General features: G+C 38.9%; 1 protein-coding gene across 1 annotated transcript in view; it reads right to left on the bottom strand.

Annotated features, from left to right (window-relative positions):
• Window positions 1–23,406, bottom strand: part of CAMK4 (calcium/calmodulin dependent protein kinase IV) — a 213,599-nt gene that overhangs the window by 8,353 nt on the left and 181,840 nt on the right. Inside the window, exons 6-8 of the mRNA XM_068534083.1 lie at window positions 19,248–19,338; window positions 17,152–17,226; window positions 2,023–2,098 (exon numbers count right to left, since the gene is read on the bottom strand). Coding sequence (XP_068390184.1) covers window positions 2,023–2,098; window positions 17,152–17,226; window positions 19,248–19,338 — 242 coding nt within the window. The remainder of the gene's footprint in view (window positions 1–2,022; window positions 2,099–17,151; window positions 17,227–19,247; window positions 19,339–23,406) is intronic.

Raw genomic sequence — 23,406 nt, 5'->3', positions numbered from 1 at the left:
GAGAGATTTTAAAAATTATTTTCAGGGTTACAGTAAGACGTTTCTCAAATGGCCACAGTTTTTTCTCTTCATTTTCCCATGTTAGTGACCACATCATGGAGTTTTACTCATCCCATATTTCAAACTCATCCCATAGTTTTTCAAGGCAAATATTACTAAATTTCCTACCTCCATCTCTGAGTTCTTACACATCCCCAGTGCTTCAACCCCTCCCATCACATTTCAACACGAAACTCTAATTGGGTGGGCACATTTACATTTTAGGGGCAAATCTGGAGCATTATTTGTAGTTCAGTTTTTCACTTAACATCACTAAGTATGATATGTCACCCACAAAATTCAGGAGACAACATTCTTTCGCAGCATAAAAGTGATCTTAAATGTAAGCTGAAGGGATTCTATGATGCGGCCTTAGGAATTCATTTTAATGAAATAATAAGCACTTGGTGTGGCAAACAAATTACCTAAAAGTTTTCACTTTCCTAAGAAAAAACATGGTTCCCTAGCTCTCCAAATTCTTCTCAAGCTTTAATACATCCTGGAAACACAGGGAATTGATCACTGAAAATATCTTTTGACATTACATAATAGCAGACGGCTATTTTATGGGTTGCTTTTAAACATTTTTATGGTTCTTACTGACCAATATATCAATATAAACCCAGGTGAACTTAGAGTTTGCTAACTTGCTTGTGGGTTCTACCCTAGTTACCCTCTTCCTAGCCCATATTACCTAGACACTGCACTTTCTAAGATCACTATTAAATCAACCAAACCAAACCAAACCTCTTCCTACTATGGACTGAATTGTGTTCCCCCCAAATTAACATGCTGAAGCCCTAACCCCCAATGTGATGGTATTTGGAGATGGCGCCTTTGGCAGGTAACAGGGTTAGATGAGGTCAAAAGGGTAGGACCTCATGATGGGATCAGTGCCCTTATAAGAAGAGACACCAGAGAGCTTGCTTCCTCTTTCTGCCTTGTGAGGATACAGTGGAAAGGCAGCTGTCTGCAAGCCAGAAGACAGCTCTCACCAGAACCTGACCTACTGGCACCCTGACCTCAGGCTTTCAACCTCCAGAACTACAGAACTACATTTCTGTTGTTTAAGCCACCGAGTGAGTCTATGGTATTTTGTTATAGCGGCCTGAGCTAATTTGCTTTCTTCCACACCCTTCAAAATCTCTTTACAGATTTGAATATTACAGGTTCCAACAATTAACTCTGCAGTATCCTCTAATTGAAAACCAAATCTACTTGGTTTGAATTAAACTTTGGAACTTATTGATATCTTGCTTTTGTAGTTGTTCTACAACAGCCTTCCTCCCCAGATACTCTTCCATTGTTCTTGATTATTTCCCTTGTATTTGTCTGCAATTCCATCATCTCTTTGGAAAACTGAAACCCCATGTTTATTAGTGGACAGGAGCTCAGGAATGGAGTTGGGGATACCAGAGGGTGAGAGATTTAGCCCCCCCTTTTTTTTTCTACCAGAGAACAGGTTTCTCTGAGTTTAGGGTATTAAACTAAAGGTCCTTGAGAACTTAACAGATACAGGAACCAAAACTGATAGCCCAAATGCATTTAAAACATTCCTGATAAGAAACGTACCAGTTTGGGATTGCTTCAGAGATTAAACAGCCATTTGCCCCTTAAAAAGGAATAATACTCTAATCATTTGGACGAGATGCACATAAAGAAAATAAGTGCAAGTTTAATAGGTGGATTTGTTTCATGCTCATTACTATCATCAAACAATGAATTGTTCCCCAAATCTGCTATACACTGCATAGCAGAATGAGACACAGCAAAGCCCTAGACAGAAGTTCTGGCCCCAAGAAAATTACAAAATAAAAAGCAATGCTCATTTTCTGAAAATTCCATCAGTAACTACACTTAGTATGTCATAGAAAACCACAAAAAGTCAAAAAGGAATCTTGTTTTTTATGAGGACTATGAGTAACTAGAAAATATTACAGCAAAGGCAAACAGTATGCTTAGAGATTGCTTTTCTTCACTTACAAGATGTAGGTGATTATTCCTACAGACCACATGTCCACCTCAGGTCCATAGGCACAGCCTCTAAGAATTTCAGGTGCTGCAGAAAGAGTGAAAACTGTATTAAATTACAGTTTAAATTCAATATTCACATTTTAATAACAAGCAATAGGGAAGAAATGAATTCGTCAACAGAAACTTCGGAACAGTTTTATAACCAATCTTCTCTCCCCAAACCAAAGTATGTGTCTACAAATTCTTATGTCTATTTTAGTGGGAGACATTATAGTCTCTCTGTGTTTGGGGTGCATAAAAATAAAGTTATTAACTTTAATAGTCTACATCAGAACATCATGATACTGCTCAAATCAGAGCTATATTTCTGCTACAAAGGGAGCTGTGTATATAGAAAAGAAATGAAAGTTTAGCATAGTAAGGGGAAAAAGGCACAATCATGCCGCCTGCGGCCTTGGGTGTCCATGAGTGTGTGTGTATTTGACAACGTGCAGGGCAGGGAGCAGGGCAGACAGTGAGAGGACTGGAAAGTCTCTAGTACTGGAAGGTTGGAACAGGAGCTAGGAGGGGCCCTGGCACATGTCTCAGTGCTGAGAACTACACATAGGTCCTCAGAGAGCAGCTGTCCCCAGTCAGTTTGGGATTATGAACTGAGAAAGGGGGCTTCCCTGTGCGCAAGGAGGCTGCTCCTATCAGCCCTGCCCACCATTGTGAAAATGGAAGGTCTTCTCAGCCATTAAACGGCCCCGGTAGTATAGAATAGTGAGATCTTCCATGACTTTATTACCTTAGAGCCGTGAAAATGGAGAGTTAACTGGGTCTAACTGTTTGCACTGAGGATTGGAGGTGTTGTTTGTTTGCCTAACTAACAAAGGAAGAAAAGAAGTGAGAGCTCTACCCTCTAGTAGAAATAGGGCTCAGGTTTAGAGCCCAGAGTAGCCTCTCTCTATTTTGAACAAAAGTGCTGTCTGTAGGTGTCAGCAGGGCCCCTGAGGAAGGAGCTGATTGATGAATGCTGAGGGCTCCTTGAGGGAGGCCTTGGGGACAGGGCCACCACACTCCTCCTTCCCTCAGGGGGGCAGGAGAGCAGGATCCCTTGTCCATGCAGCCTGGGAGTGTCAATATTGGTGGAGATTGTCAAAGTGAGCTCCTAAAGGAAGCTGTTCTCATGGGACTCCGAATTTAATTTACAGGAAGGAACACAGCAGATTTTCCACTGACGTCTTCCCATTCTATCCCCTTGTCTCCATCCTTTTCCAACCAGAATATTCTCTTCATATTTTATGTAGAAACTGTGTTACATAAAATAGAGGAGATGAAGAGCCTGTGTAATGATTGTGTGCATTCTAGCACTCTTGAGCAGCAATTCAGCAAGATGTACCCTTTGAGGAACTGGATCTGGGGCCAAGAAGTTTTTCTCATCTATGAGCGAATTATTCCTAGAAAATTTTTCTTTTAAGATTTAATTAACATAATTAAGAAAAATGCACGCTCAAAGCCAACACCATTCTCTCTGTCAGGTTGGCTTCCGTTTCCAGAGCCATCTGTACCCACAGACAGCTCCTTTGGGCCGCAGCAGCCCCCGCACTGAACTCCCACTCGAAAATGCTTTGCTCATCATAGTGCAAAGGGAACTGAGGTTTGGCTGCCACTTTCAGAGGGGCTGCTACTGTCGGGGAGCTGAACACATGCATATTTGGCATGCACAGTTAGTACCATGTGCCCTTCCCCACTCCAGGTCTCCACATCCGTGAAGCGTTATCAAGTCTTATACTGACATTTCAACATAAACACAGAGATATGTTGGGGACAGTCTTATATTTCCTGGGTCTTGGTTTTTACCTCTGGTAAATGAATTGAACTAGCTAATTTCCAAGTTTACTTTGAGTTTTAGCCACTGTGATGTGCGTAAAGGGATAGTTATTAGAGTTTAAGCAAGAAGAGAGGACAAGCACTCCTGCTACAGAACCTGCTGAAATCCCATCCCTCCCACCGGAGCGCCTACTGTGTCTGCTGCCCTGCAGGCACCTATCCTGTCAGCTCCAGTGAAATCAAACCTCCTGTCCTGTGCTGTGCAGAGGTCAGCATGCTGTCTCGAAGGTCAGGTGCTCTCTCTGGCCATCCTCCATAGCTCCCAGGCCAAGGGCCCCAAACGAAGTGACTACTAGGGAACAAAAGCCTTTCTGAATCCACTTTAGAGTGCATCTGGGTTTCTTACCTGATATGGCAATATCTGATCTCCCTTCACAGCACTGGGTGCAACCTTACTCTCCAAAGGCAATTTATTTCCTTGTAAGACCTTATGCTGCAATGTGAGTAAACTGGTGGTGTGAAAAGCTAGACTTTCCATAGTGAGGTTAACTGAGATGAAAGGAATATAGAACGTTTTTGCCCTCCATAATAAATTCCTCTTAAAAAGAATTTTTTAAATGAATTTAGCCTATTGAATATTTACTAATCCTAATACAAAATTTGGGTGAAACACACCTAAATTCCTAGACACAATTAGATACCAATTCACAGTAACCTTTAAATATTTTCACTCATTAGTTAATATGACCTTGACTTCAGAACCAGCAGAACACACCCTTGTAATCTATCTGAACCCTTTCCAAGAGCCAAAAGCTTTTCTAGAATACATTTCAGACGCTGGCACACTAGCGCTTCAAGTCTCCTAGGTATCAAATGTCCTTGAAGGTAATTCTACAGATTTGTGATTTTCTTAGAGTGAGAAATAGTTGACTACTTCCAATTCAGTTCAAGAAAAGGCATCAACTAGTGCACCTATTAATGCTATAAGCACTTCTGGATGTCCTTCATATATTTTCTTACCTCATTGCCAAAACAAACAAACAAATGCAAAATGGGGGGATAAAACATTTCAAGGTGTAATACAGTTTTTAAAAATGTATTTTAAGTGATTTAGAATCATCTTTTCAGAAATAGTCAATAGTCATTTATTGATTTTCCTGGCTCTCTTCTAAGTAGATCCAAGTTTTCTGCCACTTCCTAAAGTTATCTTATCAATTATGTTATTGCTCATTAAACACTAAATGCCACAGAACTCCCAGGACACCTCACACTCCAATATCTAGCAATTGAAGGTACATATAAAGATTGGAATGAATTACGTTTTATTAAATAAAATCACTGTAACTGAAATTGGTTCTAAAATAAGAAGTATCAGGTATAGCCTGTGACACATTGATTGGTGCTAGGTTTTCCCTCTTTTCCTAAAGTCTTAGGAGAAGAATAGAGGGATAATTTAGGTCACTTCATTTTGTCAATGCCCTAGATGAGCTTTATGATCCCTTCCTACCTATGGAGTTAAAACTACAGAGTGGCATTCGTTATCGGAAGACTTTTTCAAACTACTGTTAACTGTTTTGAGACAAATCCAAGGGAGACTAAGGTGAATGAAATCAACAGGTTCATTCACTCAATCATTTAATAATTTAATTTATAATAAATTTAATAAATTAATAAATCATGAACTATTTGTTAAGCACATGCGGTATGACAGATACTGTTGGGCGGTGCTGGGGAATAATGGGGAGTTACAGAGAACAAGTCTCCATCATCACGGAGCTTACAGATTGGTGTGGGAGGTAGATGCTGATCACGAAAACCATACAGGGACTTCCCGGGTGGTCTAGTGGTTAAGACTCCGTGCTCCCAATGCAGGGGGCCGGGGTTCCACCCCTGATCAGGGAACTAGATCCCGCAAGCTGCAAGGAAGATGCCCACGTGCCGCAACTAAGACCTGGCACAGCCAAATAACTAAATAAATAATTTTTTTTTTAAAGTATCCTTTAAAAAAAAAAAAAAAGAACAAAGAAAACCATACGTTTTGTAAAGTGGTAACCGGAAGTGCTTGGAGGGAGAGTGGCTCTAATAGAGGGCTGACCTGGTCAGAAAGATGGAGAAATGTGATCAGAGAAAGCAAAGTTTAAACAGATGTAAAAGATCTAGAGAAGTTAACTAGGCAAAGGGGGAGAGGTAGTGGTTGAAAGAGACAGAAGAGGGTTCTGATGGAGGAACCACACGTAAAGAGACCTCGCGGCGGGAAGGAGCAAGGGGCCCTTAGAGAACCGGAGCAGTCAGTGTGGGTGGAGCATAGCCGGTGTGGGAGGCCCAGGTGCATCCAGCGCCTGGGAGGCAGGTCCAGGCCAGACTGCAGATTCCACTAGGTCATGGTTTTTTTTTTGTTGTTCGTTTGTTTTTAAATTCTCTCCTACATTTTCATTTTAACCATTCAAAACATATGGGAAATATAGCCAATATTTTATAATAACTATAAATGGAGTATAATCTGTAAAAATTTTGAATCACTATTTTGTACACCTGAAACTAATATAATATTGTCAATCAACTCTACCTCAATTGCAAAATGGGAAAAAAAATCTATTTTCATCTTAAAGCCTGAATCTGACTTTACAAAACTACTCCCCCGCCCGCCATAGCTGAGGGAAAAACACTGTGGAGCTTTCACTGTAGAGGCTTATCTTGAATTCATAGTTTTCTTGGGGCCACAAAAATCCATGGCATCTTTAGCACAGAGTCTAGAAGTCTCTCTAAGCTTTGCCTCTGGGGAGTGAGCAGTTTGGAAGGAGGAGGGAGAGGGATTTATCTGCCAGAAGCAGAAGAGCAGTGTTTGGAAATTCTCTGCTTCTTCCCGGTTCCTAACTTGGCCTAGGAACGGGGAGGAGAATGCCTTCAGGGTAGCGTCTTATAGGTGGCAGCAAGTGCCCACAGCCGGGCAGACTCCAAACTTGTGCTTTTCTTAGCATCTGTACCATGTGTGGTCCTCTGTGACGGTGTCACATACATTTGACAAGAATGGGGCACAACCTTTATAACATTGTCAAGTGCAATTTTTGCTTTGACAACAGAGAAGACAGGCGATGTCCCAGTGCTACATGTTATAACAAAGGTATGGAATGCATCAGACTGTGATAACAGTTGAGATGCTTCCAGAGGGGGTTGCCTCTGGCTAGGAGCAGCCTTGTCACTTTACTACAATGAATCTCAGAATACTATCAATTCTTGCATGCCATGCTGTGGAAGCTTGAGAATGACAGAGGAGGAATTTGAAGCCCCTGTCACTTTAGTTATTTATAACTTGTTCGTGTAGAGCAAGAAAAAAGTTTGAAGGATGTTTTGAAACACAAGTGATAGGCTCTTTATGTTCCAATGCATCTTCTCTATTTTCCTTGGCTCTTGATCTTTTACACTGCAAATATCAGGCAATCCAACTCTCACTTGATGTTTTTCATTTTAGCTGTTAAAAAAGTCTTCCTTGCCACATGAATTGTATGACATTTCTCTTTGTATAAATCTTATAAATGGGTGAAGAAAGAGCCTGTTTATTTTTCTCACTTTACTTTTTAATTTTTTTAATAATACCCTGAAGAGAAAATCAAATATTTGAGAACACCTAGTGCTTTCAGAAGAGGAAAAAAAAGAAACGTGACATTTTAATTACCCTGTGAAAGTTTCATTTCTATGAAATTCACTTTTCTATGATTCCATTGAGCTCTCCCATCTTGGAGTAATCACTATTTGTTCCAAACCTTAATCATACCAAGTCTCCTGGTCACTTTAAAGCTGTGATGGATGCTGGCTGAGGGACAGCAAAGGAGTGTTAACTGTTGAAAAGCTGCCTTTCCATTTTTGTGGGATAAGGTAGAGTATAAATAAATAAACCATATAAATAAATTAACCCAACTCATCCTAATATTAACATTATGTAAGAATCTCTTTTTTATATGAAGATGCAGATATAAAGTAATGGACTTAGCATTCAAACTCTGTCTCGTGTGTTAAGTATGGCAAATACTGTGTTTTTCTCCAAAGACGCTATACATCTTACTGATAATTATCAATAATAATTCTTTTGAAACTTTTAATGTTTATTTTATGCATATCCTTTCTGTAGCAAACTTTCTAAAATGGAACATTTTGTGGGTGTTCAGGGCCCAAATAATACGTTTTAAGCAAGTCTTCTACCCACTTGCCATCAATCACCTCTCCCTTTTGACCTCTTTTCCTCCCATCATTCCACCCTCACATATGTAATAATAGAGCTGAATCCTCACGGCATGTGAACTCTCCAGCACAGTTGGTTCTGTTCTTGAAGTAGTCTTTTACAATTATAAGGAAGTGGGCACAGAAAATGATTCGTGATATTGAGACCCAGAAGTTAAGGATTAACAGTACATTAAAAGATTGCCTCTAAACTAAAAGGAGCAAGAGAAGTGAGGGGATGATGCTGGTGACAATCTCTTTAGACTCAATTTTATCAGCCATCTCAGGCCAAAATATACTTGGTTAACTTGGATTTAACTGAGTGGTTGTCCTCAACTTAGTTTATACATATAGAATGTATACACAGATTTTGTGGTAATATTATTTAATACCATATGGGTGATGAAGAAATTTGTAGGACTCTTCCTCCCCTCTCCTTGTCGATAACCCTAAATCCTGAGAGATGAGTCAATCAGCTTTTGTGACCATTTCCCAAGCTAGGGAGGCAGGCCTTTATATTGCTGACAGCTTTAGATGTTAGAACATTGTTTTGTGTGTATTGATCCTCAAATCTGTGCGTTACAACATCTATTCATGATTTCTAATTCTGTCCTGTGGAGCTTCTACTATTTGACAGTCTCAATGACTCTGGCCTCCTAATGGCGATGTTGCCCAGGGATCAGTCGGGGTCATTTCCTTTTCTGCTTTGGTGGTGCTAGATAGTCTCATGACTTTAAATAGCATGTATATGTTGATAACGCCCACATTTATATCAACAGCCATGCCCTTGCTCCTGAATTTCAGACATATACACCCCTCTGCCCACATGTCACCTCCACTTGGATGTCTAACAGGCATCTCAAAGTCAACAAGCCCCAAACCTGTTGCTCCAGAAGTCTTCCTCATCTCAGTGAACGTTAGCTCTATCTTTCCAGCTGGAGCTCTCTGATCCCTTCTCCGACCTACTCTTTCCCACCTACTCTTTCTTGCCTCAGGGTCGGTGTGCTCTGTCCCCTCTACCTGGAATGTTCTTTCCCTAGATATCCATGTTGCTTGCTCTCTCCCTTACCTCTTTCAAGTCTTTGCTCTTATGTTCCCTTCTCATGTGAAGCCTTCACTGATCACACCTGTTTAAATATTAACTCAGGCTCCCAGCACTTTCTATCCCCTTTCCCAACTCTACATTCTTCCATAGAAATTATAACCTTTTTATATAATTTACACATTTACTTTGTTTATTATTTGTCTTCTCCCGCTAAAATGTACCTTCCTTAAAGAAAAAAATTTTTCACTGCTGTATCTCTAGCACCTAGAACAGTGCCTGGTGCATAATAGGAGTTTAATAAATATTTATTAAATGAAAAAATAATAAAGTTCCACAGAATACCCTTTGTTTAGGTCAGTATCAGACCAATACAAAGGCGCCAAGAGACTCATTTTCCTCTAAGTTTAAAATTTCCAAGACAGCTTAAAATAAGCCTGCACTCAACCTGCAGAGTCCCTGTCCTTTGGAAGGTCAAGAACAAGATGAGCTACAACCTTTCCTCATCACTCCTGTGTCTGTCCGCAGTCCCACTTTTTCCTTTACCTGGCACTTGTTCATTTGGATCAGGCACTGCTAGCATGCCGGGGACAATCCTATGATGGCTTGGGGACACAGCATATCTCAGGGAAAACGAAGGGCTGTGTTCAGAAAGGGGAGATGGATCTGGGACCAACCTGCTTATCGTTCTTTGCTTCCTTCCTCCAGCCTTCCCTACTCCCTTCCTATTGTTAACAAGCCCCATGGGAACCCTAGTGTACACACACCAGCCTGTCAAGGAGAAACTTACACACAGTGCAGATGACATTTTACTATATGTTTATTTCTTCTAGTGTTTTTTTTTTTTTTTTTTAAGTTCATTGCAAAAAGATAGGCATCATTGTGGGTATTTAATTAGTTCTCAGGTGAGATAATCCCCTACTTGATTAGATTATCAATGTAATTGGATACTCATTATTTCACCTTAACTATTTAGTGTTCTAGAAAGGAACGAAAACATGAAACTATTCTGAAAGCTTGTGTTTTAAACTATTAAATTTACTTCTTTTATCTCATTTAAATTTTCCAATATTTTTCATGGTGATGTGTGTGCTTGTAGATAGAAATCTCTTCTGACTATAGACTGTTGAAAAATTGTAATTTTCTTAGAGTGAATGTAATAGGTTATTTCTTTAGAACATTGCAATGTGGTAACAAGGAAGGATTATTCCTATAATAATGAGACCTGGCAAATGCCAAGAGGAAATAAATTCTTAATAGCTTCTGGACCCTGAAAATAGAATTTGGATAAACAGACAAGTAGGAATATAAAATATGAACACATATAGTTTAATTAACTAAGCCTATGAATAAATTAGATACTTGGTATTAGACAGAAACATTCTTTCATCTAACCACTTCCACACTGGTTTCTTTTTTACTCTAACAGCTTGTATTTCTTTTCTGGGATGGGCATGGGTAGGTCTGAACACCCACAGACTTCAAGCCTCAAATATCTGAACAGTTAAGATATTTTGGAAGTAATATTGCATAGTTACATTGTAGCACATTTATCAGGAGCCATGGCCCAATGGATTTTTTTTTTCTTGGGACCTGTTTCTTTTCCCAACAACAAGATTTTGAGAATTTCTTCAATGTTGACCCCCTCATGGACTATGTCAGAGCACTAGTCATTGATTCCATTTATCTGGATCACAAATTTTAGTTTTCTAGCCTGGAGTTAAGTTTTGACTGGGCAGATTTCCCAGGAAATAATGAGTATTTGCTTAAACACACAGCATCTGTGATATTTTTTCTTTTGAGATTCACTTATAGGAGAACTCTCTGTTATTAATAGCCTGGGGCAAAGGTTCTATAAGTGAGACTGATTGGGTAACTTTCCTTTTTTAATTTCCTGACAAATGACAGATGGTATGACATAAATACCCACTCTCTCCAAAGATGTAATTGAAAAAACCCTTCTATTCAAAAAACTAGATGCTGCGTACATAAGGATAATTGACCTAGGATGTAATCGTCCTTACATCAAGCAAGGAAACAAGCTCAGCCCTCCCCTCTCTGTCACTGTTCCAAGTTAAATGTAAAGTCTCTGTGTAAAGTAATGCTTTCTATAGCATGACAGTGATTCTCGCCAGTTTTGCTTTTGGGTTTCATTTCCAGATCATTCTATAAATAGACAGTTTCCTCCTCGCCTAAATATTCTCAGAAGGCTACATGGCAAACTGATGACAGTACTTATATGTGGTGAGGGGAGAAAGGGCTAGAATTGAGGGTGATCCTCAAAGAGGGCTTCAGCCTTGTCTATAAATGGTCTATGCAAGAGGGAAGAGATATGGGAACATATGTGTATGTATAACTGATTCACTTTGTTATAAAGCAGAAACTAACACAGCATTGTAAAGCAATTATACTCCAATAAAGATGTTAAAAAAAATGGTCTAGGGCTTCCCTGGTGGCGCAGTGGTTGAGAATCTGCCTGCCAATGCAGGGGACACGGGTTCGAGCCCTGGTCTGGGAAGATCCCACATGCCGCGGAGCAACTAGGCCCGTGAGCCACAATTTACTGAGCCTGCGCGTCTGGAGCCTGTGCTCCCCAACAAGAGAGGCCGCGACAGTGAAAGGCCCGCGCACCGCGATGAAGAGTGGTCCCCACTTGCCACAACTAGAGAAAGCCCTCGCACAGAAACGAAGACCTAACACAGCCATAAATAAAATAAATAAATAAATAAATAAATTTTAAAAAAAAGGTCTAATTGTTTATAAGACAGATGAATATAAATATTACTATATTACATTAAAAAAAATTCAAAATCCTACATCTTTCCTCCGCTCTAGGTCACCTACATCCTGTGCCCTGGTGTTACTAGGACTTCTGTTTTTCCCTAACTCAGCTTTTTCAATGCTTTCAGTGTATCCTTAAAATCCTGCCCCCTCCTTTGCTCCCACTTGGAGGTAATATTCTAGTGTATTTTCTTTGGACTAAGAGTATGTATGAATATATGTCTCTTTATATATATTATTATTTTTTTTAAGTTTATTTATTTATTTATTTTTTGGTTGCGCTGGGTCTTCGTTGCTGCGTGCGGGCTTTCTCTAGTTGCGTTGTTGCAGTACGTGGGCTTCTCATTGCGGTGGCTACTCTTGCTTTGGAGCACAGGCTCTAGGCGCATGGGCTTCAGTAGTTGTGGCATGTGGGCTCAGTAGTTGTGGCTCGCAGGCTCTAGAGCACAGGCTCAGTAGTTGTGGCGCATGGGCTTAGTTGCTCCATGGCACATGGGATCTTCCCGGACCAGGGCTCGAACCTGTGTCCCCTGCATTGGCAGGCGGATTCCTAACCACTGCACCAACAGGGAAGTCCTCCCTCTTAATATATATTATGAACTTTGCTTTTTAAATTAAATACATTGAACTTTCTTGTTTTTGACTTCTAAGCCTGCCTCAGCCTATATGATAGTAATTCCACACATACGTTTAGCACTTGAGTCCACAAAGCACTTATATTTTCTCTCTCAATCTCCACCCCTGCCCCACCTTCCTTGCTGCTTTCTCCTACTTTTTGTATAATATAGCAAATTACTACTTCCTGATGAGTCTCTACCTACAGCAGAGTGGAAGGATTATCTTGATCTTGTTCAACCACTCAATTCCCTTTTTCCCCATTACATAGCCTCAAGGGTAATATGGATATCTGCAGGGAAAAAAATAGCAAATGGAAAATAAGCCTCCATTATGAGATGGCATTATCTGTAAGATGGGCCTGTCTTATAAGATGGCAAAGACAAGAGTCTGAAATAGTATTTTTACAATAATTTTATATTAAAAAAATAAACGATTGGATTTAGGAATAGACTGAATACATTATTCACTGAGAAGCAATGGAGTGACAGGAAAGAGCATTTACAATAGCTTTCTAATTTGTCTTCTTTTGATCTTTTTTCTCTCTCAAATCCATCTGTCATAATGTCATTATCAAGGTATTTATAAAATACAGATTTGATTTAAAAATATAATTGCCCTGATTAAGAACCTTTGCTGGATCACTATTATCTACCAAAGCAAGTCTGAATTCCTTAGCCTAATGTACAGATTCTTTTAAAATTTGGTCCATCCTACTTTTCCAAGTCCATCTGTATTCTCTGTACCAAAGACTCTATGTTCCAGTCATGCAAAGTGACAAAGTAACAAACAGTCCCTGAACTTTTCAGATGCTACCACTCCTCTGACTTTTCTCTTCCTGTGCTTGCTGACAAACAATGCCTTGTGGCCACTTCTTCACTTGTTGAACTCCTACTAATCCTTTAGTACCCCTCCTCTGTAAAGGCCCATCTAAGAAGGATTAATTGTTCCCTCCCCTCTGCATGCTTGAGCCTTTGGCTCAGATAAATATATAACTTATTACAATAAATTTTGATTTATGTGTACAGGTCTTTCTTCTTTTACAGGCTATGAAATCCTTGAAGGGCAAGATCATACTGTGTTCACTCTTATGATCTCAGTGACTAACATGGAGTCTATTAGACATTCAATGTTCATTTTATCAGTGAATGAATCATTCATTCATAGAATGACCATTCTGTACTGTTGCAAGAAAGATTTGCTCTTATCACTATTATTATTATTTATTTATTTTTATGTTTGGCTGCACGCGGGATCTTCGTTGTGGCATGCGGGCTTCTCTCTAGTTGCAGCGTGCAGGTTTTCTCTCTCTAGTTGTGGTGTGCGGGTTTTCTCTCTCTAGTTGTGGTGCGCAGGCTCCAGAGCGCATGGGCTCTGTAGTTTGTGGTACGCAGGCTCTCTAGTTGAGGTGCACGGGCTCAGTAGTTGTGGCGCGTGGGCTTAATTGCCCCTCGGCATGTGGGATCTTAGTTCCCCAACCAGGGATCGAACCCGCATCCCCTGCATTGGAAGGCGGATTCTTTACCACTGGACCATTGGGGAAGTCCCTCTTATCACTATTATTAAAGCCACTGAAAGGACTCTGCTATCTCTTAGTCACGGCAGGGACCCTGAGAGATCACTAGGGTAATTTCTCCCTGATCCTTCAATTTCAGGGCTGCTCAAGTCTCAGAGAATTTCTCCAACCTACCTACCTCCCTGGAATATTTATTGTTCAGTATTAGATAACGATTACTAAATTGTCCACCAGCTTTATTCTTGTGGGAAATCCTTAATTTGTTGTCTCATTCTTTTCTCAATCCTCTTTCACTGCTTCTGTCAATTGGTCAGCAGTTAGTGGTCACAAACAGGCAACCCCATTTGGCATATAGTACTAAATTCAAGGTTCTTATTTTTCTCCATATTGTTGGCAATCTGGAGGCAGGAAAGAAATTCAGGATGAGGACAAATAAGGACATATGAATTAGAGAAAGGAAAAGTTCACACGGCATCATTAGAAGGGAAGGGTGATAGGTTGTCAGCTAACAGTTCTAAGGAAAATGAAAAAGAGCATGCCTATAAGGAACATACTGCAATGGTTTCCACATTAAAAAAATATTTATTTACTTATTAATTTATTTGGCTGCATCAGGTCTTAGTGGCGGCACGCGGGTTTCTTTCCAGTTGTGGCGTGTGGGCTCTAGAGCATGCGGGCTTAGTCGCCCTGCAGCTTGTGGGATCTTAGTTCCCAGACCAGGGATCGAATGCACATCCCCTGCATTGGAAGGCGGATTCTTAACCACTGGACTACCAGGGAAGTCCTCACATTTTTTTCTGAGAATGAAAATCTTACTCATAAGCCTGTGGTAGAGATAGTGAGTCATCTAATGCAATATTCATTCTTTGTAACAGAACCCTGAATTCATTTGGGACAGCAGCACGTGCAGCCAAGGGACATATTGCCAGTTTCCCTGGCAGTGTGGAGGCTATAACTAAGTACTGGCTAATAAGATATAAGTGGAAGTGACACGTGGGGCTTCAGCAAGCCTGTTTAACAGTGAAAATGTGCACTCTTTTTTAGATTTTTTCCCTTCTGGTTGTGTAGAATGCAGATATAATGACTGATTTCAAGCAGCCATTTTGGACTGTGAGGAACCATACTAAGGAATGGTAGAGTAAGACAGAAAAAGTCTGAGTCCCTGACACTGAGATCCACCACACCTGCAGAGCCATAGCTGTGGAACCCATCAGGATTGCCTATCTCTAGACCTCTAGCATCAGAGAAATTAACTTCTGTCTTGTTTAAGTCATAGTTATTTTTAGTTTTCTGAATTTACTCCTAATTGATAAATTACTCCTGTCCTCAAGGATCTTAAGATACAGAAGAAGAATATTTGGCACAATGTAACGATTTAACAGAAAGATAGGTACACAATTCTGTGTAATTACTGGATTTATGAACAATTCAGCTGCAAGAAAGTAATCTAAAATATTATTATTTTAGACCAGGGAAACTAACTAGTTAAAATCAAAATTATAAAATGTTTATGTGAACATGGAAACATGGAGACTGGTGTGGAAGAATGAATGAGGCTGTTAATATTGATTACACATGTTTGGATTTTCACTTCTTACAATGACCAAGTAATACTTTTGAGGCTTCAAAAATTAAAATAGAGAACATTTTAAACTAAAAGCAATAAATGATAAATATTTCTATGAGGGGAAACTATACTGATTTATCTATGTTGCTTTTTTGAATAGGGAATTCTATGAATCTGTTTTTAGGACCTTGTATACCTGGATTCTCATCCCTGATCCACTAATAACTAGATGTGGAATCTTGGGGAAGTCATACTCTTTTGACCTTAGTAAAATGAGAATGTTAGTAAATGAATATTAAAGTTACTTTCAGCACTAAAATTCTGTGAATTTAATCATACATTTGCTTCAGTGACTATCTTGCTGCACCTCTCCAGTCTGATTTCTATGAATTCAGAAGTTGTTACAATGAGTTAGTAATATAGTTCTTATGTGTCTATTTCTGAGGTGGGGTGACTAACAAATATAAATGCCATAGAAGAATAAGACAGATAACTCCAAATACCACCCTTCTCCTGTGTCTCCATAAAGGCCTTTCCATATGCATAACCTGGTATTTCCTAAGGTGCGATACTTTTTTGGTTTCATGTCTGTTCCCCTATAGATTGTGAACCCCTGGGAATGGGGGTGGAGGCAAGAAATGCATCTTCCTGGTGCCAAGCACTGGCCTGAAATACAGCAGGTGATTTTGCTGAAGAGATGAGCGAGTGAAGGAAGATTTGTATAAAAAGACGATGATCCTAAGAGAAAATGACAGCTAATCTTATGACTGGTAACTTGAAGTCTTGTCTCTTTTCTTTGTAATCCAGATTTTAATTAATTTGTGACATATTCATTAGTCAGAAAAACTTTAGAAATTCTTGATAATTTTTGCGAGCTTTATTGGCTTTTACGTTGTTGCCAGATCAATATAGCTGTCAAGAAAAGAAGGGCGAGCTTCATGCTGGCTTGGATCAAATGCTATTGTTCTGTCTCTGGATTGTGAACTGTACTCAGGGTACCTTCAGCCCATTCTGGGAGACTGGGCAAGAGGATGGGAGGACTGTCCCACACCTCATCTCTGGGGGACTCTGGCGGGGAAACCCCACCTAAAGCCGTTGTCCTAGTGAGGCTAGGCCAGTGCCATCCATGAGAACCAGGGGCTACCCCGCTCTCACTGTAGTCTTATACACCATCGGAATTAATGATATATGCTCTCCTCACACACCGTCCTGAGTAAAAGCAAATAAGTAAAGTAACAAAGGGCTCATGGCTTTAATCCCAACCACAATGCTGTTTCCCTGCCCCTTTCCCCGGTGACTGTCTTTCTCTTCCTGAGTGGGTCCAAGAGTAGCTACTACCTAAAAGCAGGTACAGAGCACCCAGTCCTTCCTTCTGAGGGCCCCTCTCTCCCTGCTGTCTTAACAGGGGTGCCCTAAAATCAACATCATTGAACCCCACATGCAGAACAACAGGTGGTCTGAGTGTCATTTATATATGCCTTCCTCATGGAGACTTACATCAAATTGTGTTTCAAATAGAGATATTACGAGTTAAAAAAAATCAGATCACTGAATACAATAAAAGTAAAATATCAGTATTAAAGAACATACCGCAGTACCCTGGGGTTCCACATACTGTCTTCATGAGCACTTGATGTTCCACGATTTTAGAGAGTCCAAAATCAGCTGAGACAGGAAAAAAATTTAATGAAGCGAGTCTTTTCTCAGCTTTTATATGATGACAGATTACTTTTTTGTTATTCAAAGTAAAACTTATTTATTTGTTTGTATTTGACGTTGGGGTGGATATAGATAGGGGCCAGTCACCTGGGAGAGTAAACTAAAAAAACTAAATAATAATTCAGGCCTTGCTTTAAATTAGAAAAAAATACCCCATGACTCCCAAATACATGTTATGCTCTTCTCTATAATTACTAGCTTTTAGTAAATAAGCTATTTCTTCTTGAAATATTAGTTGTGACAGATATAGTTTGTCTAATATTAATTCTGAGATTTGAAACTAACTCTAAAGGACAGTATAGAATTACTGATATAATTCAGAACTTTTAATCCACTGGAAGAAATCAAAATAAAAAATTAGACTTTCGTAAATGTCAGTAAAATGAACAGAAATATAAAAGGTTTATTCTGCTTCAAAATAAATAATTTTGTTCTCTAGTATATTTGACGGATAAGAATTTACTCTTGTATAAGGAACATATAACTTTGTGCAAAAATTCTTATTTATTTCTCAGAATGGTACCTAGATAAAACATTAACAAAAGTTGCTACCGTTATGGTCTATTTGCTGGGCTACATCCTTCTCACCCAGGAAACAGTTCAAGGCCATTCTTCAAGAGAGGCAGGTACAGAATTGATGCCATTTTAGACTTCAAAGATAAACCCACATTTCCAGGGAGGTGCTGATCCTTATCAGAAAAAGCAGCAGGAAGTCCTTCAGAAAGAAAGGCTCTCCTGTCTAATTTAGTATCTATCCATCCATTTAAAGAAATTTCTTGAAGGATAAAATCTTTGAAAGTGATGTTAAAGGAAATGGAAGCCTCCCTGCTGCCCACTGCCTTTCAGGAGTGATTATGAGAACAAGCTGGCTGCCCAGCACGACTTCAGTATTTTTTCTTTAGGTTCTTGCATTCATAAAGCACATTATGTTGTCTGAGATCTTCCATGATATGCACAACTTAATTTTCAAAAGTGTTAACATTTATAAATGCAGTGAACTCATCAGATTAGCATTATAAAGGACAGTGCCAAAAGAGCAATGCCCTTTAGAGGATTTAGTACAGATTCTACTAAGGAGATTTCATCTAAAATAAATTTTATAATTATTTTTGCAAACAAAGATTTGCTCTGTAAGGGACGTGGAAAGTAAAATTTAATATACGTTTTTCTAAAATGATGATTTAATGATCTCTTTGGGTAGATCAGAACTTCCCAAATCATCTTTGTAGTTCTTCAAAGCACTTATTGGGGGAAAAGAACCAAACCAAGGTTTCCAGAGTCAAATAAGGTTTGGAAAAAGCCTCACAGACACTAATTTAGATGTCAGTCTACACATTAGCATTTTTAACTTTCTCAAAAGTCCTGCAGAAATAAAAATCTTGTTTAACTGTAAGTTGGCATTTCCTAACTTACTTGACCAAACTTAGCACCACCACAAACCATTCCCCCCACCAAAGGGAGGGGGGAATGGTTCACTCAACTGAGGACCAGTGTTCTGTGGAGTGTACTTTGGGAAATACAGATCTCAATTTATCTCTGTTCATATAAACAAATGATTCAGGGCCCAAATTCACTGATATATACTAAGCACTTTGTGTCAAAGTTCTTCATTATCTAAAATTAAGCTCCAACTAACTTGTGTAATAAGAAGTGTCATATAATCTGTGATTTTCTACTATATAAACTTATCTACAAAATACAAGGTCACCTCCTGAAGTCCCTGTCATTTCCAAGAGCTGTGATTCCTTTGTGTGTCCAGCAATGAAGCACCACCTTCCACGCACTAATTCAGGTAAATATTCCAGGAAAGAGCACAGATTTCCAAAACAATGCATTATTCCTTTACAGACACCAATATCTGAGGAAATTGAATGGAGGCAAAACTGGACAGAGCAATATTTACAAATTCCGTGGAATAAATTTCTTCTGCTTTGGGAAAAGGGATCATAAGACATCAGGAAACATACCAATTTTGAGTGGTGCATCTGGGGCTGGAGTTGCATAGAGAAGATTCTCTGGTTTGAGATCACGATGGACAATCCCATTTTCATGTAGGTACTAAACAGGGAAAATAATTAAGTAACATTCATATAATTATATTTATGGTTCCAACATTTAATCTTTCCAGAATTATAATAATTTTTACTAAGTTATGTGATTTAACAACACACATACTGTGATTTAAAAATAAACACCATAAGGGAAAATATGTTTTAAACTATATGTCATTTGAGAATAGCTTATACATATTTTCCTAAAAGTGAAATGCAATTTAAATTGTATAGAACCAATTGCCAGAAATAAAATATTTACTTCTCAGAGAATATTGGTTGCAGTTCTCATATGCATATTACCATATCAGCTCAAATTGGCTAATTATTATTATAATAAAGTCAAGGTGCTCTGTGTTGAAATTTGTCTGATTTATTATCTGAAAAGCATAATTGTATGTGTCATCTTAGAAGTTCACAACCATAGCAAAGACTTCATAATTATCGTTTGAACAGACATTTAGATGTGAGTAGTTATTATAGAGAACTACCCTTCATATGAAAAATATTGTTTAATGACAATGAATGCTCTCATAGACTCTTCTGAGGATTAGTATATCCAGCTATCAATATAGAGTATTATACTTGAGATTATCTTAAAAATTACCTCTAACAACTCCATTCATTTTATTACATTTTAAATTATTTTGTAAATCATGTGTAATTAAACAAGTAACATACTCTCATTGTGAATGTAAAAGTTCTACCTGACCCTGCTTCTCTTCCAGGGGAAGCCTCAGGTCCTCTCCAAAAGCAATCATTCATCAGTTTGAAATGGTGTGAACTTTTTTCTATGCATTTACAAATATGAGTATATGTATACAAAGAAATATCCCTGATTTTTCCATTTTCTTACATCAATGTATCATTAATAAAAGTTTTTACACTGCTCTTTTTTTCACTTAACATGTCTTTGAAATCTTTCCCACATGTCACCACAGCTTATTTTATTTAATCCTTGCATCCATTTTTTGTTTGATGTCCATCACTTTTTATTTTGCTATTCCCATTTTGATGGACATTCAAGTTTTTAAAAATTACAAATAATGCATTAATAAACCTTCAGTACTTGGATATTTGAGTATTTTTGCTGGTGTTTCTCTAGGACAGATACCTGGAAGCAGGTCTGGTGGGGTCAAAAGGTATATAGACTTTTAATTTTAATATATACTGCAAAATCACTTTCCTAAAAGACTCCATCAGTATTTACTCACATAAACATTGTAAGTGTACATGTTTTCCTAATATCTTCACCAAATTTATATTTTTAACTTTTGCTGATCTGGAGTATAAAAATTATACCTTAAGTTTTGTTTGTCTTTCTCTGTTTACTGGTATAGTCTAGCTTCTTTTCATACCTTTATTGGTTTTCCTTTTCATAAATTGCCCATTCAAATCCTTTGCCTATCTTTCTGTTGGGTTAAGAGAAAAAGTTGCCAGGGTGCTGTAGTTTTTCTCCTTTCCAATCTCATAGGGGAAGGGAGGAAGTCCTTCTTTCTTTCTACTCAAGCCAAGTAAGAGGGGATAAACAGCTTCAAGGTCACTTGACATGTGTCACTTAGTGATTTGGGGAAACAGGGACTGATACCTGGCTCACTCATGAAAAACTGGAAAATGGTTGGAGCAGGTGATTGAGGAGAGAGGGTCTCAGTGAGATTCAGCTGCCCTCAAATAAAAGCTGGACAAAGAAGCACATTTCTCATGGGCCCAGTGTGGACTGTGCAGAAGGGAATCAGACACTAGTCTCCCAGAAGAGGTCCCTTTGCTGGAGTGTTTCCTGCTGGGATGATGCCACCTCATCTCAGCATCACAGAAAGCAGAACATGAGGGAGGTGACAGTAGGCAGCTGAAGGGCCACTCAGATCACCTGGAGTGAGAGAACTGTCCTGCAATGAGTCTCTGTAGAGCTACCAATGGTGTCCCATAGGGAAAGAACAACAGGCATTTGTAACCTGCCACACCCAGAGATCACTGGTGCCAGCCCAGGACTGTGCCAGTCTGGTAAGGCCAAGTCTTAACCCTCCATCTCCTAACCCACTCTTCATCATCGCCTTCACATCCCCACCCTGGAAGGACCACAATCAGCATCTAGCTGGTTGAAAAAGAGCAAGAAAAAAAGAAGGAACTAACAAGAATTCCTACCCCCTATGTTTATAAATTACAGATCCCAATGCGGGGAAGGGAAGAAGTTTAAAACTGGGTGAGTCTTAAATTTTGGTCTTTTCATGAAAAGATGCTCAACATTGCTAATTATTAGAGAAATGCAAATCAAAACTACAATGAGGTACCACCTCACACCAGTCAGAATGGCCATCATTAAAAAGTCTACAAATAACAAATGCTGGAGAGAGTGTGGAGAGAAGGGAACCCTCCTACACTGTTGGTGGGAATGTTAAGTTGGTACAGCCACTATGGAAAACAGTATGAAGGTTCCTCAAAAAACTAAAAATAGAATTACCACATGATCCGCAATCTATTCCTGGGCATATATTTGGACAAAACTATAATTCAAAAAGATACATGTACCCCTATGTTCATAGCAGCACTATTCACAATAGTCAAGGCATGGAAATAACCTAAAGGTCCATCGACAGAGGAATGGATAAAGAAGATGCGGTACATATATACAATGGAATACTACTCAGCCATAAAAAAGAACGAAATAATGCCATTTGCAGCAACATGGATGCAACTAGAGATTATCATACTAAGTGAAGTCAGTCAGAAAGAAAAAGACAAATACCATATGATGTCACTTACATGTGGAATCTAAAATATGACACAAGTGAACTTATCTATGAAACAGGAACAGACTCACAGACATAGAGAACAGACTTGTAGTTGCCAAGGCAGGGGTCGGGGAGGGATGGACTGGGAGTTTGGGGTTAGCAAATGCAAACTATTACATACAGAACGGATAAACAACAAGGTCCTACTGTATAGCACAGGGAACTATATTCAATATCCTGAGATAAACAATAATGGAAAAGAATATAAAAAAGAATGTATATATATATATGTATAACTGAATCACTTTGCTGGACAGCAGAAACACAACACTGTAAATCAACTATACTTCAATAAAAAAAGTAAAAAATAAAATTTTGGTCTTTTCCTTACCCAAGAGGGACTAGAAAAACTATGGGCATGGCCTGAAATTTTATTCATTGAGAAGAATGGATTCACAGGGTTAATGTGTCAGGACAACAGTGAGAAAAACATAAAGTTGCTTTTGTTCATGTCTTACCAGGTCTAGCTCACTCTTTATACTAGATCATTATCAGGTAGATAATAATACCATTCATGTCCTAAGCACTTACTATATTCCAAGCACTATTATAAACACCTTAGATCTCTTAGTTTATTTCATCTTAGCAGCAGCTCTGTGATGTAAATCATATAATTCTTGTTCTGGAAGTGAGAAAATTGAGGCATAAAGAGGCTAAGAGATCTGTACAATGTCACAACTAGAGATTGTGGTGTCAAGATTCAGACCTGGGCATCTGGCAGCAGAGTCCATACCTTTGCCCATGACATGATTCCCAAGCAGGTGCTCAAGAAATACTTATTTCTTGATTTTGTAGGGTGGGGATGAGAGGAAAATAAAAATGAAGAAGAGGGGAGAATAATGGAAGAGAGGGAAGGTAATAAGAGACTGGGAGGAGATATGAGAGAATGATAGAGGACCACACTCAGCCTCGAAGGATACCCTGGAAAAAACCACCATATCGCTAAGGAGGAAGATACTATATCTCGTATATGCAGCGTTTGAAAGGCAAAGATGTATCTCATATAATAGCTTTGGAGCATACCTAAGAATTGCATAGTTTGGGATCAATAGAAAATATTGATTTTCCTCCCTAATCTAACCCAATTTGGAAGCTCCACTGCTTTGGGAAGAAAATGACACTGAAAATAGCAACATAATAACAACAACAAATGAGATGAACTGACAAGTGTTGTTTTAGCAAGTACTAATTATGTAAAGATTCTCATTAAATGTTGTTCTGGCTTTCTTAAACAGAAATGGTGGTCATGTGTTCTAAGTCCAAATTTAAAAAAAGCAAGACAAAAC

Source organism: Eschrichtius robustus, chromosome 2 (genome assembly GCF_028021215.1).
Source record: "Eschrichtius robustus isolate mEscRob2 chromosome 2, mEscRob2.pri, whole genome shotgun sequence".
Taxonomy (NCBI): domain Eukaryota; kingdom Metazoa; phylum Chordata; class Mammalia; order Artiodactyla; family Eschrichtiidae; genus Eschrichtius; species Eschrichtius robustus.
Note: the sequence above shows the minus strand (reverse complement) of the source record. Positions and strands in the feature narration are given on the sequence as shown.